Source organism: Mauremys reevesii, linkage group 1 (genome assembly GCF_016161935.1).
Source record: "Mauremys reevesii isolate NIE-2019 linkage group 1, ASM1616193v1, whole genome shotgun sequence".
In the NCBI taxonomy this organism is placed as follows: domain Eukaryota; kingdom Metazoa; phylum Chordata; order Testudines; family Geoemydidae; genus Mauremys; species Mauremys reevesii.
In genome coordinates this window covers 242,239,696-242,254,480 of record NC_052623.1, presented here as the reverse complement: position 1 = coordinate 242,254,480, position 14,785 = coordinate 242,239,696, and the positions used below count along the sequence as shown (strand labels likewise).

At 42.1% G+C, this 14,785-nt stretch overlaps 1 protein-coding gene across 49 annotated transcripts in view; it reads left to right on the top strand.

Moving 5' to 3' along the window:
- The window catches only part of SOX5 (SRY-box transcription factor 5), an 862,257-nt gene that overhangs the window by 643,845 nt on the left and 203,627 nt on the right, over positions 1 to 14,785 (top strand). For all 49 annotated transcript variants that reach the window (XM_039544018.1, XM_039543816.1, XM_039543795.1 and 46 more), the window contains one exon: positions 9,942 to 10,028. In XM_039544018.1, the coding sequence (XP_039399952.1) occupies positions 9,942 to 10,028 (87 nt within the window). The remainder of the gene's footprint in view (positions 1 to 9,941; positions 10,029 to 14,785) is intronic.

Genomic DNA, 14,785 nt, shown 5'->3' with positions numbered 1-14,785 from the left:
TGTCTCCTGACAAAGCTCAATCTCAGCAAGAAGAATATCCCAACATTTATTGTTGCACACTTAACATTGCATAGGGTGAGACCCGTATTGCCAGTGGGGATGAGTGAGTGGCCAGGCTGTCTGCTGAACTAAAACAACCTGAAAGTAAGTCGGTTAACAGTACCACTGCCAGAACACTTCAGGGGAGGTACTTTGACAGTGGCGATAGCCTGAAAATGTGATCATTTGTATAGTAACTGGTGGTGTATTGTATTTGTACACTGCTTTCACCATTTTTTGGAATGAATTAAGATAATTTTAAGGAATATTTGATTGAATTGTGGGAGACTTGCATATGCATATATGTGAACAATAGTAAAAGGACCGCTCGAGTATTTCTAGATTGAACAGAAGCAATTGATTCTGTAGTATGCTGGATAGCTGACTTTTAAATACTCGTTCAATGTTTTTATTGATCTATGGGACCATTTTTGACTATGTGAATTACTTTTTAGCACTATAGGCAGCACTACAATGCCAGAAATCACAATAAAGATACCTCAATGTTCAGACATGTATTTTATCAACATGCCAGCCATCAAAAAAAAAAAAGAGCTAGCAACTTACAGATGATTTTGCCTTTACTAACTACAACCCATAACTATGTATGGAAAAAATGCAACAAGAAGCTGGATGTCAGTGCATCACAGATGACAAGACTTACAATCAAAACAGTTCTCTTTACTCCAGTAGACAAAAGCTCAGGGAACAGAGCGCAGTGGGAACTGACTCAAAAGGATTGTGGAGAGGTTGGTGTCTCAAGGAGCAGGGGTGGAGAGGTATGATCCTGCCAGAGAAGGGAGCTGTTTATGAAGTCTGAAAGCCACCTGGGGACATATGTAGCCGTACAGTTTTCTGTGATGATCCTCCCAGTGGACCTGGTGTGGAGTAGGGTCATGCATACTATGGTGGGCTGATCAAAATATCTCTGCCTTGTAGTTTCTGGGAAAATCGTAAATGCTCTGTGTTAACAATCTTTTGTGGAATTGTGTCCACAGACCAAAAGCTGTGTGTAAAAATTAACAGACTGTTTCATCCATAGTACTGTACATGCTACAGTGTGCAATTGTGTGGCTGCTGGCCCAGTCGTGTGTGTGTGTGTGCGCGCCATCCTGAATTTTTTTTTTAAATTCAGTATCTCTCCCCCTGTGCCAGTTGTGCTATGTATATCTTTGTGGATACATTTCATGATGCCTACATATCAGGGGACAGTGCTACTTTGACTGTAAGAGGAAATGTGTGATCTTGAATTTCCAAACCTCAGTGCACTGGATATGTGTCTGTTTGTGATCTATGGTGTCTTGCAAAGCTGCATGTAATGCCTTAAGAGCACTGCTTGGTTGTTAGAGGACCACGTATGTGGGTGTGCAAATGCTATATGTTCATGTAACCCCATGACAACAATTTACAGGGGAGGGATAACTCAGTGGTTTGAGCATTGCCCTGCTAAACCCAGGGTTGTGAATTCAATCCTTGATGGGGCCATTTCTGGGGCAAAAAAAATCTGTCAGGGACAGTACTTGGTCCTACTAGTGAAGGCAGGGGACTGGACTCAATGACCTTTCAAGGTCCCTTCCAGTTCTATCAGATATGTATATCTCCATATATATTTTTGTGGGGAGGGATAGCTCAGCGGTTTGAGCATGAGCCTGCGAATCCCAAGGTTGTGAGTTCAATCCTTGAGGGGTCCACTTAGGGATTTGGGGCAAAAAAATCAGTAGTTGGTCCTGCTAGTGAAGGCAGGGGGCTGGACTCGATGACCGTTTGGGGTCTCTTCCAGCTCTATGAGATAGGTATATCTCCATATTAAAAAAAAAAATTGCACAAACTATTCATAGTTAATACTGCCTTGTTCACTGATGCATTGAGAATGCTTATGAAAGAATACTTGCTGGAGGGTGTTGGTATGATGGTGTGCAGATGGACATGGGGTGGAGAAATGGTGGATAGATGGCAGAGTGTGTTTACAGCTAGATTAGAAGGAAAGGATATATGGGTTCACACCATGTTCTCCATCAGCTCTTTCCAGGCAATGCAAACACAGAGGCACACATTGCCAAGAGTTAGGGTATATCAGCTTACACTGTAGTTTCTTTAATGCCTTCCCAGATTCTCCCTCTTCCAGGGATGACCTTTATCGGCATGAGACATTCAGACTATCTGGGGGTCCAGCCGGATGTTGGACACCATTCTTTACTCCACCTTGTTGTTCACTTGCTGGCCAGTGCCAGACACGCCCCCTCATCCACTGCTCCACAGGGGCTTATTCCTCCTCTCCTGGACATGAATTGTTCACAGTGGTTACAGGGGAAATGATAGTGTCCCTGGTGAATATAGCAGCCAGCTGGTTATAAAAGACACACGTCACGTGGGGAGCTCTGGAACTCATTGTTCTCTTTCACCTTCTGATGGTCCTGCCTCAGCTCCTTTCCCTTTGCACAGTCCTGGGACTTCTCTTTGGAAGTTTTGAGTTTTGCTGTTTCCTTTGCCTTGTCACTGTAAATAGTCTTGTTCCTATGGGAGTGCTGCAGCTGAGCCTGCACACACTCCTCTCCCCAGGGGAGGCTCCAGGCCCCAGCACGCCACGTGCATGCTTGGGGCGGCATGCTGTGGGGGGCGCTTTGCCGGTCACCGGGAGGGTGGCAGGCAGGATGCCTTTGGCGGCATGCCTGCGGAGGGTCCGCTGGTCCCGTGGCTTCGGTGGACCTCCCGCAGGCTGCGGGAGGTCCACCGGAGCCGCAGGACCGGCGACCGGCAGAGCGCCCCTCGCGGCATGCCGCCGTGCTTGGGGCGGTGAAATGTCTAGAGCCGCCCCTGCCTCTCCCTACAGTGCAAGGAAATCGAGCATCTCCTCCTTGAACCAAGCAGCAGCACAGGACTGAGAGCAAGGAGCCATGCTGTCAGCAAATAATCATCAGGTAACAGCAACAGATATGGCTGTGAAGACCTTACTGGTGGGCTTTGTGACCCCTGGACAATGGAGTTGAAAAGTGCTTCCAGACAGGTCACTCCTGAAGGGAATGTTGCATTGTGGGATTGCAGCTGGAGGACTGCTTATGGTATCCGTGCATTCACATTGCCACTATGCTGATAGAACTATAATAGCTGGAGGTTTAGGTCACTCCAAAAGAGGAATAAGTAAGTTGGAAAATGTGGAGAGTTTTGTCAGTAAGAGACAAAATTTGTCGTGGATGCTGCACTCCAGGCTGTGCTGAAAATAATGAGTGTTAGTACAACTTTCTAGTGTAAACGAGGCCTTAGAACTCAATTCCTTTCTCACAATGAAACCATTTTCGTAAAAGAGGGTTTTGGAACAAATATGTCCATGAAGCACAGTTAAAGCTTAAGTAAACCAAGAACAGGTATTATGTTATGCATGGTTAGCCCACAAGAAATTGGTTTACAAAGGTCGTTTTCATTTACTTAAGTCCTTTATTTTTTTTAATACTGTCAGAGAAGCTTAACATATACACATGCTCACCTACACAAACGTGTGTGTGTGTGTAGATACATACACAAATTGGACTGGTTTATAGACCCTACTGCACTGGAGAGAATGTGGTTTTATTTCTGGCACTGCAGCTCCATTTGAGAATTACTGGATGCTGGCGTGAGTCTCCAGGTCTCATTGTTCCATCTGAGGGAGTCAGTCTTGAGAGTGTTTGGCACCAAGGGGGGAAAGGAGGGAGAGTTCTTGGGAATGAACATGAACTGAAGAGCCAGTATGCTGCTGTAACAATGGCTGGCACAGTTGGAGGGCCATTCACCATTGGGTATTGCCATAGGCATTGATGCGAAGCAGCATATGCAAGCAAAAGAGGCAAGGGTGAAAAAAGGGAAAACAAAATGCTGTGTAAATATATTACGAAGGACATAATGACTGATAAACATACAACCAGGAAAAAAAATAATTGCTGTGAATTAATCTGAATTTCAGGTCAAAGAACTCTGTGCATCCACGTTCTTCTCTTTTGTCACTATTTATTTTACAATTTCTGTTATTCTTCCCATATTTTGTTCTCTTTCTCTTCCCCTGCCCTAGCCATAATTCTCCGTAACACTTAGCATTAATGGAGTGCTTTTAATCATTGAGAACCTTTGCAAGTATTAACTTCACAACACCCCGTGAGTAAATATTATAATATCCTGACTATTCTGTATGTGTATCACTGCTATCTACTAGATAGAACCAGAACTAGTGTTCTAAAGGCTAGATTCACAATGGAACTTAGATGTCTAGAAAATCATTGGGATTCACAAAGCCTGAGTTAGGCTCCCTATACAATGAATGGGGAGAGACAGGCACTTCAGAACAAAGTTCACAAAAGCCAGGATGCCAGGTTTTCTTCACCTAAGCTAGCCAGTGGGAGATGCTAAGCCTCATCCCTCTCACAGAGATAGGTAGTTAAGTGTGGGCTGCAGGGAGGCATGTCCCTTTGCTCTGGGATTCGCTGCTGCAACCCCTCTCTTGGTGTTAGGTGCCTATGCTGTTTTTCCCAGAAGCCAGATGGAGAGGTGCTCCCTCATAACTTAAATAACATAAATAATGAAAGAATCAGTAGGACAAAGAGATGGAGTGTGCAATGAGTCTATAGCCCGATGGGTTGAGTACTCACCTGTCAAGTGGGAGACATTTCCAGCAGGGGTGCTGGAAAAAGGGGAGGCAAAGGGCCATGGCCCTCCCGCTTTTTGCCACAGGCCCAGCCCCCTGCTCCTCCTCTTCCTCCTGGAAGCTGGAGCCCAGCCTGGGTAAGAACGGCCCAGGGAGCCCAGGCACAGACCTTCCATCTACCTGGGATGGGAGGACCCGAGAGCAGTCCCCAGCCCGTGTGTCCCTCACTCGCCCCCAGCCCCTGGCCTAGGGCAGATAGAGGGTCCTCAGTTCCCCACAGCTTCCTGGGTGGCTCTTTACCATGGCCCGGCTGCGGCTCTTCGGCCCCCCAGACCCTGCCCCAGGCTAGAAGCTGGAGCCGGATCAAGATAAGAGCCACACATCCTCCACCTGCCCCAGGCTCCCCAACCTGGCTCCGGCTTGGCCCGGGGGTGGGGGTAAGAGGAAGAGGAAGGGCGGGGGTGGTGCCAAGGATGCCAAGGAGGGGGTGGGGCCTTGTGCTACCCCCCACTTTTAGGAAGAATCCTCCTGCCTCCAGTCCCCCTGCTCCAATGACTCATCTTAAATTATTTATTCACAGTGAAACAGCTTCAACAAGAGAGACTGAGGGAGTCCCACATCAGACTATCCCTTAGCCGTGTGATTAGCGCATGCTCGTAAGAGGTCCCTGTTCAAATCCCTTCTCCCCCTCAGGTGGAGGAGGGATTTGAACCAGGTGAGTATCTTAAGCACTGGGCTAAAAGGGAGAGAGGTGGTCCTCCTTCCATCCATTTTGTGTAAGCTCACCTACAGGGGCCTGATCCAATAGTTGAGCTCTGAACATGTTTACTGGATGTGGACCTACAGACAAGTCAGGTGGAGGAATGCCTGTCTTTGTGAATTACTCTGGGGCTCAGGGGTCTGACACCTGGCATCGGACTGCTGTGTGCATGTGAGAGGTACAAAAATATAGGTGCCTAGTGTAGGTGTAGTTTGACGTATTTGCAGAGGCAGCTCCAGTCAGGCAATGGGACTACCGGTGGTGAGGCAAATTCTGCGCCTACCCGAGGTTTGCAGTTTGAGGGAGGGCAGTGTCTCCTGCACCCCAAACTATACCTGTGGTGCCTCGGTAGCTTTTGGTGCCAAGTGAATTTAGGCACCTGTGGGGTTTGATGACGGCTGAATACGATTTTTATTAATCCCAGTGGGGCCTGATTCTGGGGTTTAGGCAGCTAAAGAAGTAGTTTGGTGCCTAAGTCTTTTGTGACTTTAGCTCAGTTGTTCTCAAACTTTTGTACTGGTGATCCCTTTCACATAGCAAACCTCTGAGTGCGACCCCACCAACCCCTCCCCCCCCGTATAAATTAAAAACACTTTTTTGTATATATAACACCATTATAAATGCTGGAGACAAAGCGGGGTTTGGGGTGGCAGCTCGCGAACCCACATGTAATAACCTCACAACCCTCTGAGGGGTCCCAACCCCCAGTGTGAGAACCCCTGCTAACTCTGTGTGTCATAGGTTCTATGTTGGTAATAGTTAACAGAGATTTTCTTTTAACTCAAGTAGATGAGTCCTGTGTTCCTGAAGAAGGAAGAGTTAAGCACTATCGCCTCTGTTACTGAGAAGTTCTGAATGAGTATGGCATACAGCGTAGCATATCCAGCATCTGTGTTTGTATAGCACTTAGCATAATGAGGTCCTGGGTCCATGACTGGCAATTGTACTAGGTGGCTAGAAATTGTTACAGTATCATCCCCATTTTACAGATGGTGAAAATGAGGTAAAGCTGTTCAGTGATTTCCCAAATCCATGAAGAGAATCCATGTCAGAATAGTGATTAGAAGTAGCAGTTGCCAGTTCTCAGTCATGTGCTCAGATCACTAGACTGAGTCTAGCTTTATGGTTGATACACATTGCATGAGTACCCATATGTAAATATGTAAACTTTCTAAATTGCACAACGTATGTCTGTTTTGCAAACAATTTACTGTGTTATTTCTTTTCCCAGTATATGTGCTCCTCCCAACAAAATGTGTTAGGCTTTTATTTAGTTTGTGAAAGTTTCTATGGTTGTAGCTTTTAGGACAATTATGTTTTTTAATATTTATCTGTTTCAAATCTGTTTTTATAGAGTGGATATAATACATAAATTCTAATCTGTTTAAAGATACAATATGTAAACCTTTCACAAACAATACTCAGAATACATGAACAGGCCATATTACATTACTGTGTAACACAATATAATCAAACTATAATTTGATATAGACTTTCAGTTCTTCCTTTTGAATGGGGAATGGCCATCTATTGTCTCTAAAATCATAGTATTCTTTTTAAAAAAAATAAAAATATTTGCAGGCTGTAAAAATAGTAAAATTCTGTCAAAGTGCCTCATGTGACAATTGCAGTTCAAGTCAAAAGAGGTTTCAAACTACTTTAGTACATCAATTAAGCATGATTACATGTATCTTAAACAAAAAAATCCATATAGTGTTATTTTAAATAGTTAACATACAGTATTTCAACGGAGGAAACACTTATTAGATCACAACAATCTATTTTACGCCATCAGCATTGCAGAGGGGATTATAATTGTGTTAAATTTTCATATTACTCATATTTACACATTAATGAACAGATGCATTGTTACTATTGGGATTTTGCCATTTGGCCTTTCACATCCCTAATCATGAATTTCCTACTGAGATCTTTACCATTCTAGCAGAAATTCAGTCATTGATACATGGCTGTCCATTGAATTCATTATTCTTAGCTTGTTTGTTGCAGCTCTTCCTGAATTACCAGTAGAGTCAGGTTGCAAGAACAGTAATTTGTAACATGAGTTGTTTCATTACAGTCAATAGAATTTTATTGACAAAACAAAACAAAAAAAAATCCCTAAAAGAATAGCATTGATGTTAATCACAGCCACTCCTATCCTGGTTTATGCGTAGAAAGTTAACTATGATTTCTGATCAAGCACCTTCCAATAACACGGTCATGAAGGGGCCATTCATTTGGAGGGACTATTTGTTACAAGGAGGGTAATTGTACTACGTTGCTGTGTAGCTGAGCTTGTCTCTGCTTGGTAGTTAATACAGGGGACTGCAGTGAACCTGGAGTGTTCTGTAGGCTTCAGAAACCAGGCTACTGTTGCTTTAACTCTCCAAGTTAGACAGAAGACTTCTGTTTCTTTGCTAGCACACTACAGCGCATATTTTGTCTAGCTGCAGGGGAAAAGCTTTGTCATGGACTTTGCTGACAATAGACTTAAAAGTAAAACGGTCTACTTTTGGTGCCTGGAGGTTCTGTAGCCTATTGTTAGTTCACAATGGATTTCTATTGCTGCATTCCTGCTTTGCAAAGGTTTGTTAGCTTTTAATGACTGACAGTCCTCTATTGCAAATACCGCATTGGCGCTGGCCTGTTTACATGCTACTCAAGAATTTTTGAAAAACACAGGAAAAAAGAAAACAGCAATGTTTATTTGACCTATTCAAGATATGTTTTAAAAAATGGTTTCCTTCATGAAGTGTTTACTGGGAAAGTACAAACTTTGGAAATATTTGTGAAAGTGTTTAAAGCACAGTGGAATCTTATCATGAACTCAGGAATGGAAATATTAATGTTATAACGTTAACATGCAGCTTCTCATAGCTATTTCATTGTGATCTAGTTGTAATTTTTGAGCTTGTAATTAAATCTTTTATTAATGTAGTTCTTGTTATTACAAAACAGTTAGACTAAAACTTCATTCACCCTACCATTTAAAGAGCAGAATTCCTATAATTATATATTTTTTGAATATTAAACTGGAGACCGAACATTTAGGCATGGTGTGTATGTGAGAGATTATATTATATTGTATTGTATTATATTATATTGTTAGTTTATGAAAAAAAGATTTTGGGTTCACTTTCATTTTCCATAAATCCTTTATAAAGAGAGAATAAAATATTATATTATTGGCATTTTGAGAGAGAAAGAAACGTTTGATATGGTTTTATTGAAAACTGCACACAGATTTTGTGACACTGATTCCTGAGAGCTTTAAGATAGGGGCTCAAGAAGGTTGGCAAAATTAGCCAAACAAGATAATGAAGGCTCCTCATAAAGCTTTTTACTGTGGGGAAAATTAACCAGTTGCTAATAATTGTATGGTCCCTAGGCCAGACGGTCCCTTTGATAAGTTAACATGTACTCCTTTTATGCTCCTGGTAGGGGGTAAACAAATGCCTGAACAAATACAAATACACATAAACACAAATGTGGAGAATAGCAGTATATGTCTTAGATCCAGATAATAAGTGTGGGTATTGTTATTTAGATGGCGCATACTGGGACACTTATCTTTTAGTACACTCCATTTTCTAACTGAATGCAGTACTAATCGTGGGATTGAAAGCCATTGTAATTGTGTACCCATCTAAATGCTGACAAGAATATACAATTACATTGTTTGGAACTGAGTTTAATGTTCTCTGAATTTTATTAGCATTTATATTTACTTATGCATTAAAATTCCACACAAAAAAGAGGTCAAAATGCAAGAGTTAGAGACATAAATATTGGCCGCATCCACACCCTCAGTGTATTTTCCCCTGAAAATATTGAACAAATATATTTTATTATAAAAAGGAAGTGATAGAAATCTGAAATAAGAAAATAATGGGTTTCCATTCTAGGCAATGCTTCCCCCCACCTCCCCATTTCTGGATTTTACAGTCTTTGTAAAGCTTTTTATCACACCAAACTTTTTATTATTATTATTTACAATGTCTGAATATGTGTGTGTTACTGGAAAATCTTTCCACGATGTACTTACCACCACACGATGTTTAAACACACATTATAAAGTGGATGTAATTGTAAACACACAGAGGGACATAATTACATGTAGCAGATTTAGGAGCTAATTCTTTGCCTTTTTTTTACTCTGCATTTTCTCAACATAATTATTTTTTTGACTTCAGACTAACACCCTGAAATTGACAAGCATCAATTATAAGCAGGAACTTGTTCACTAAATTGAAAAACAATGAATTGCAGGTTTATATGTGCCCATTGTCATACAGAATTACTATGGCTTTGTTCCACAAGAGGAAAAAGCTAATGATTTTGAAACAGCAGGTGACAAAACACATTCTCTCCCCCCCCCCCTTCTTCTTATCAGTTTGTTGATGAAGTCATTACGAATTGGGGCCCAGAATAGGGTTGGCCTTATTTTTAGCAGATAGACTTTTAATGAGTTCTATTGTGGAGCCAGTCATGTTGATTTTCTTACATTTTTTTTCTCCCTTCACTCAGAAACTCCCAGTATTGAAAAGCTACTATCAAAGGACTGGAAAGACAAGCTTCTTGCCATGGGATCAGGGAACTTTGGAGAAATAAAAGGTAACATTGTCACTGTGATCCTACAGAGTTAAAATGAAACAAAAATAAAACGTGTATATATAATTAGCATTATGGAACTTCTTCATGTTTTTTGTTTTGTTTCTCATCTCTTTGTTTGTTGGCAGTGTACAATCTCCCTGTGTGATTTTTAATAAACCATGGTATGTCCTAAATGAACAAGCCACTTTCATTTATGTAAGGCTTTTGTTCCATCTTTAATTCTGTTTTTATCAATATAAGGGGAGTCTATTATAGGATTCATATAAAACCCAGCAGAGATTTTCACAGTTCGCATATTAACATAGTGTTTAGCATCCATCTACAGCAGGAACTACACATCTGAAATCGGAAGATCAGAAATGTTTGCTATTGTTGGTGCAGATGGTGATAATATTGTGCAATAGATGAAAGGGCAAAGTTTTTGTAGTAAAGCATGTTCCTTTAAAGTCCTGCTGTAGAAGAAAAATGCAAAATGTGACCATTATTCAGCAGTAGTAGCTTCTGTTTTGCCAAGATATTTACCCGTTTTATATATGTGAGGTCACTTTAGGAAACCGGTAATTGTTTGTTTTTATAAAAAATATTTCTGCTCAAAATAAGTGTGTCAAACTTGATGTAAATTCCAAAGAAGACGATGTTCCCCTAAAAGAAAATAGTGTGAGACTCCCACATCCTACATGATAGTCAGATGGAGCTACTGTGATCTTCTGATCTGACCTCCAGTATAACATAGAACTTCCCCAAATTGATTTAGATAAGTTCATGAAGGATAGATCCATCAATGGCTATTAGCCAGGATGGACAGGGATAGCATCCCTAGCCTCTGTTTGCCAGAAGCTAAGAATGGGTGATAGGGGATGGATCACTTGGCGATTACCTGTTCTGTTCATTCCCTTCCCTCTGGGGCACCTGGCATTGGCCACTGTCGGAAGACAGGATGCTGGGCTAGATGGACCCAGTATGGCCGTTCTTATGTTCTTAATCCTGTTTGAACTAGAACATGTCTTGCACCACTTACATCAATGCAAATCCAGAGCAGCTCCATTAAAGTCAATGTAATGTCCAGTGTAAAAGTGGTGTGACATCAGAATTAAGCCCTACTTATTTTTAATAGACCTAGTTTTCTGCCATTGTTTTACTCGTATTGGGGCAAACCCTGAAGTCCTTATTCAGACAAATTCCAAAAAACTTACTCCAGACAGTTTTAAGGACCTGTTTCACAGTGCACAGTAACACTTAGTAAAATGTTGAAACAAAAGCTGTCAATTTACTCTAATCCTAAAAGGCAGTCTCTTAGAGAATAATTCATAGGTTTATATTAAAACTTAGAGTTTTATTCATATGTTCCTTTCAGCTTGTCACAAATAAGCCACCGGCATTAGCTTGCTCCAGTCCACCGACTTACACAAGAGAGAAAGTATGCCATTTGCTCCCCGCAACTTTCCTAGCTAGGGGTTGTAACTCATCTGAGTCCAGAATAAATATACGCATCTGGTACACTTATTTGATAACTTGATGACCAAACACAGCACTTCAGCACCAAGTAGCCTGAGATATTACTCTTATTATAAGTGGGCCAAATTTTGAATTCCTTACTCAGTCTTTGCACACACAAATGCACTTGAGCACACTTTCCTCACATGTGTGAGTCAATTGGCCAGAGAGGGCTATTGCTAATATCTCGGTTTATGTGTGATTAGTACGTATTAAAAAAGTATATGATTTAAGTAACCCCACGATGTGGTGTAAACTGATTCATTAATCTTTAAGGCGTTTCAGGCTGAGGGTCCATAGATGGCTTTCATTTCAGCTTTCAATGTTGTGTTGCTGCAGCAGCAACCGCAAGCTCTCTGGAACTTCTTTAACCCTTGAGATGCTGGAGTTTTAAAAAAATTACTCCCTATGATCCTCCACTCTCTTCGGACTGAGTAAAGACTCTGAAGCATGCTCTGTACTAAAAAGGCAGTCTCTTCCAAATCCCTATGATCTTGTTCTGTTGGAGGGCAGTCTTTTTTCTCCCTTCCTCTCTTTCCTCTTCTCAAGTTAAACATGAAAGCAGCAGCGACTATAAGATAACACGAAAGAAATTCAACATCTCTTTCAGTCTTGCCTGGTGGGCAGTGGGAGGATGGGGAGAAGGCGTACAGCCTCAAAGAAGAGTTTTATTTGCTTTAACTTTTGTTTTTAAATTTCATATTTTGAACACAAGTTGAGTTATTGTTTCATAGCTTTGTTCAAAGCCTCACAGCCAATGCATTTTACTGGAACTGTGGTTCTATGGCTGGGGGCATGGTTGTTAGGTGTTTGGATCAGGTTTGGCAGTAAGCTGCGAAAACAGGCGCTGGTTTATTTTTCCTACTGACTGCCGTGACAGTTGCAATTATTGTGCATTGTTTGTAGGTGGCTAGAAAGAAGGGAGGATACAATAGCGTGTTGCTCTCTGGAGGTAAATGAATTTGACTTACAGGTTCTTGTGGGGGGTCATGCAGGCTGATTATTTAGTGCCCAGGAATGTGGTTTTCATGCCACCGCCAGCCTTGAGCGACTAGCAAACAATAGGTCAGTGGTATTGCAGCTGTATTTAGTGAGACAACATGAAAGGTGTGCAAGTTGAGCTGTTTTATACATACACACACACACAGGCATTGTACTGGAAAGAAGTAATGTTTTTTCCCTGCTATGTGAACATGAGGTTATTAACAGTTTTTCAACTGTAATTTTTAAATTCTGTAGATATATATTTGGCTTGGCAACTGCATTTAAAAAAATATTCTCTATTAGTGATACTATTTGAGAACGTGTTTCCAAATGTCTTTTTTATTAGGACATTCTGGAAAGTGTACAGGACTGAAGATGTTTTGCCCAACTATTTTATATAGCAAATAGTTTTTTTCCATTTAAATGTTCAAAATTTCATTGTGTTTTTCATTAGATCCAGGGGAGTTTTTCAGGGTTGTGTGCTGCAGATTCAGCACTACGTTGCTTATTGTTATTGCCTGGGTTTATGTCATTAACATTGAATTATAGCTTCTGGTAGAGGCAAAAATCAGAGGAAGATTAGACTGTAGCAAGAATCTTTATTTTCTGTTCCTGTTATTTCTTTTAAATAAACAAATGGTAATATTTTACCAAAGGTGGGGAAGTATGTGCATTAGCTAGAGCAAGCACCAGCGACATCAGGATTCCCCAGTTCTAATCCCAACTCTACTGCTTACTTGTTCTGTGACTTTCAGCAAGTCTTTTAATATCTCTTTCTCAATTTACCCATCTTTACAATGGGAGAAGCAATGCTTACTCATCTTCCAGGGGGTGCTCAGAGACCTAATTATTAGTTGTGTTTCACTTTGAGATCATCAGCTGGAAGGATCCATATATGTCCAATTATAAAAGAAAAGGGAAAATTAGTGTTTTATTCTTGTGGTGTGAATGTATGTGTGTATTCTGGAAAAGTTCATCCAGTTTCATACACATTTCAAGGATATCACCTACATTTAAAATTTGGGGGAAACTTCCAGAACCAGTAATATCTATAAAAAAATGAATTAAACAAGTGTATCCATTGTATATTGTGTGTGTTTGTATAGATATGTAGCAGAGGTGGACAAACTATGGCCCGCGGGCCCCTCCTGCCCGGCCCCTGAGCTCCTGGCCTGGGAGGCTTGCCCCAGCCCCTCCCCGGCTGTTCCCCCTTCTTTGGGTGGCAGGGCAGCGAGCTCCTGGGGCAGCGCAGCTGCAGAGCCTGGCCTGACCCGGTGCTCTGTGCTGTGCAGTGGCGACGGCATGGCTGGCTCCAACTGGGCGGCGCGGCTGTAGCGACACCAGCTGCCAGTGCTCCAGGCAACGCGGTAAGGGGGCAGGGATCGGGGGGGTTGGATAGAGGGCAGGGGAGTTCAGGATGGTTGTCAGGGGGGCACCAGTGTGGATAAGGTTAGGGGGGTCAGAGGGCAGGGAACAGGGCGGTTGAATGGGGGCAGGTGTCCTGGGGGGGGGAAGTCAGGAAGGAGGTGGGGTTTGATGGGGCGGCGGAGGGCAGTCAGGGGACAGGGAGAAGGGGTGGTTGGATGGGGGGAGAGGCCCCGGGGGGGGGCAGTCAGGAATGAGAGGTGGAGTTGGATGGGGCGGATGTCCGGGGGGGCCGTCGGGAGGGAGAGTCAGATAGGGGCAGGGCCAGGCCATACAATTTCTGAAACCCAATGTGGCCCTCAGACCAATAAGTTTGCCCGCCCCTGATATATAGTAATAGTGGGTGGAAGAAAAGTAAAAGCCTGAGGATGGAAGCTTCCAAGGAGAGCTTATTTTGAAAGTCACACAATTTTGAATCTGCTCAAAGCAAGTCAATCCTTAATATACTAAATGATATTCCAATATAAGATGCCCTTTAATTCTTTTCAAAGCAGCAAGTAATTAAGTTCTTAAAAACTTTTAAAATATGTATTGAATTAGTTAGATATGTTTAAATAGAAATTCTTTCTACATCCACTGTTTTTGCAAATGGGTTCAGAAAAGCCCATTGGATTAGTCATGGGTAATGCACAGTGAAGCAGGATGAGTTTCAGAGCTGAAACTGATTACCTACAGGAGTTTGATTTCCTCCCAGTTCAGCACAGCACATTAGCTTCCATGTAGTATAAGGTGAGAGTGGTTGTCTTCCTCCATAGCATTAATATTGGCTACAGCAGAGGCAGCATATAGGATGCAATATGGCAAATCCTGAATTGCTGTGTTCCACTGTCTCAACAACCGGAAAATGCGCCGCT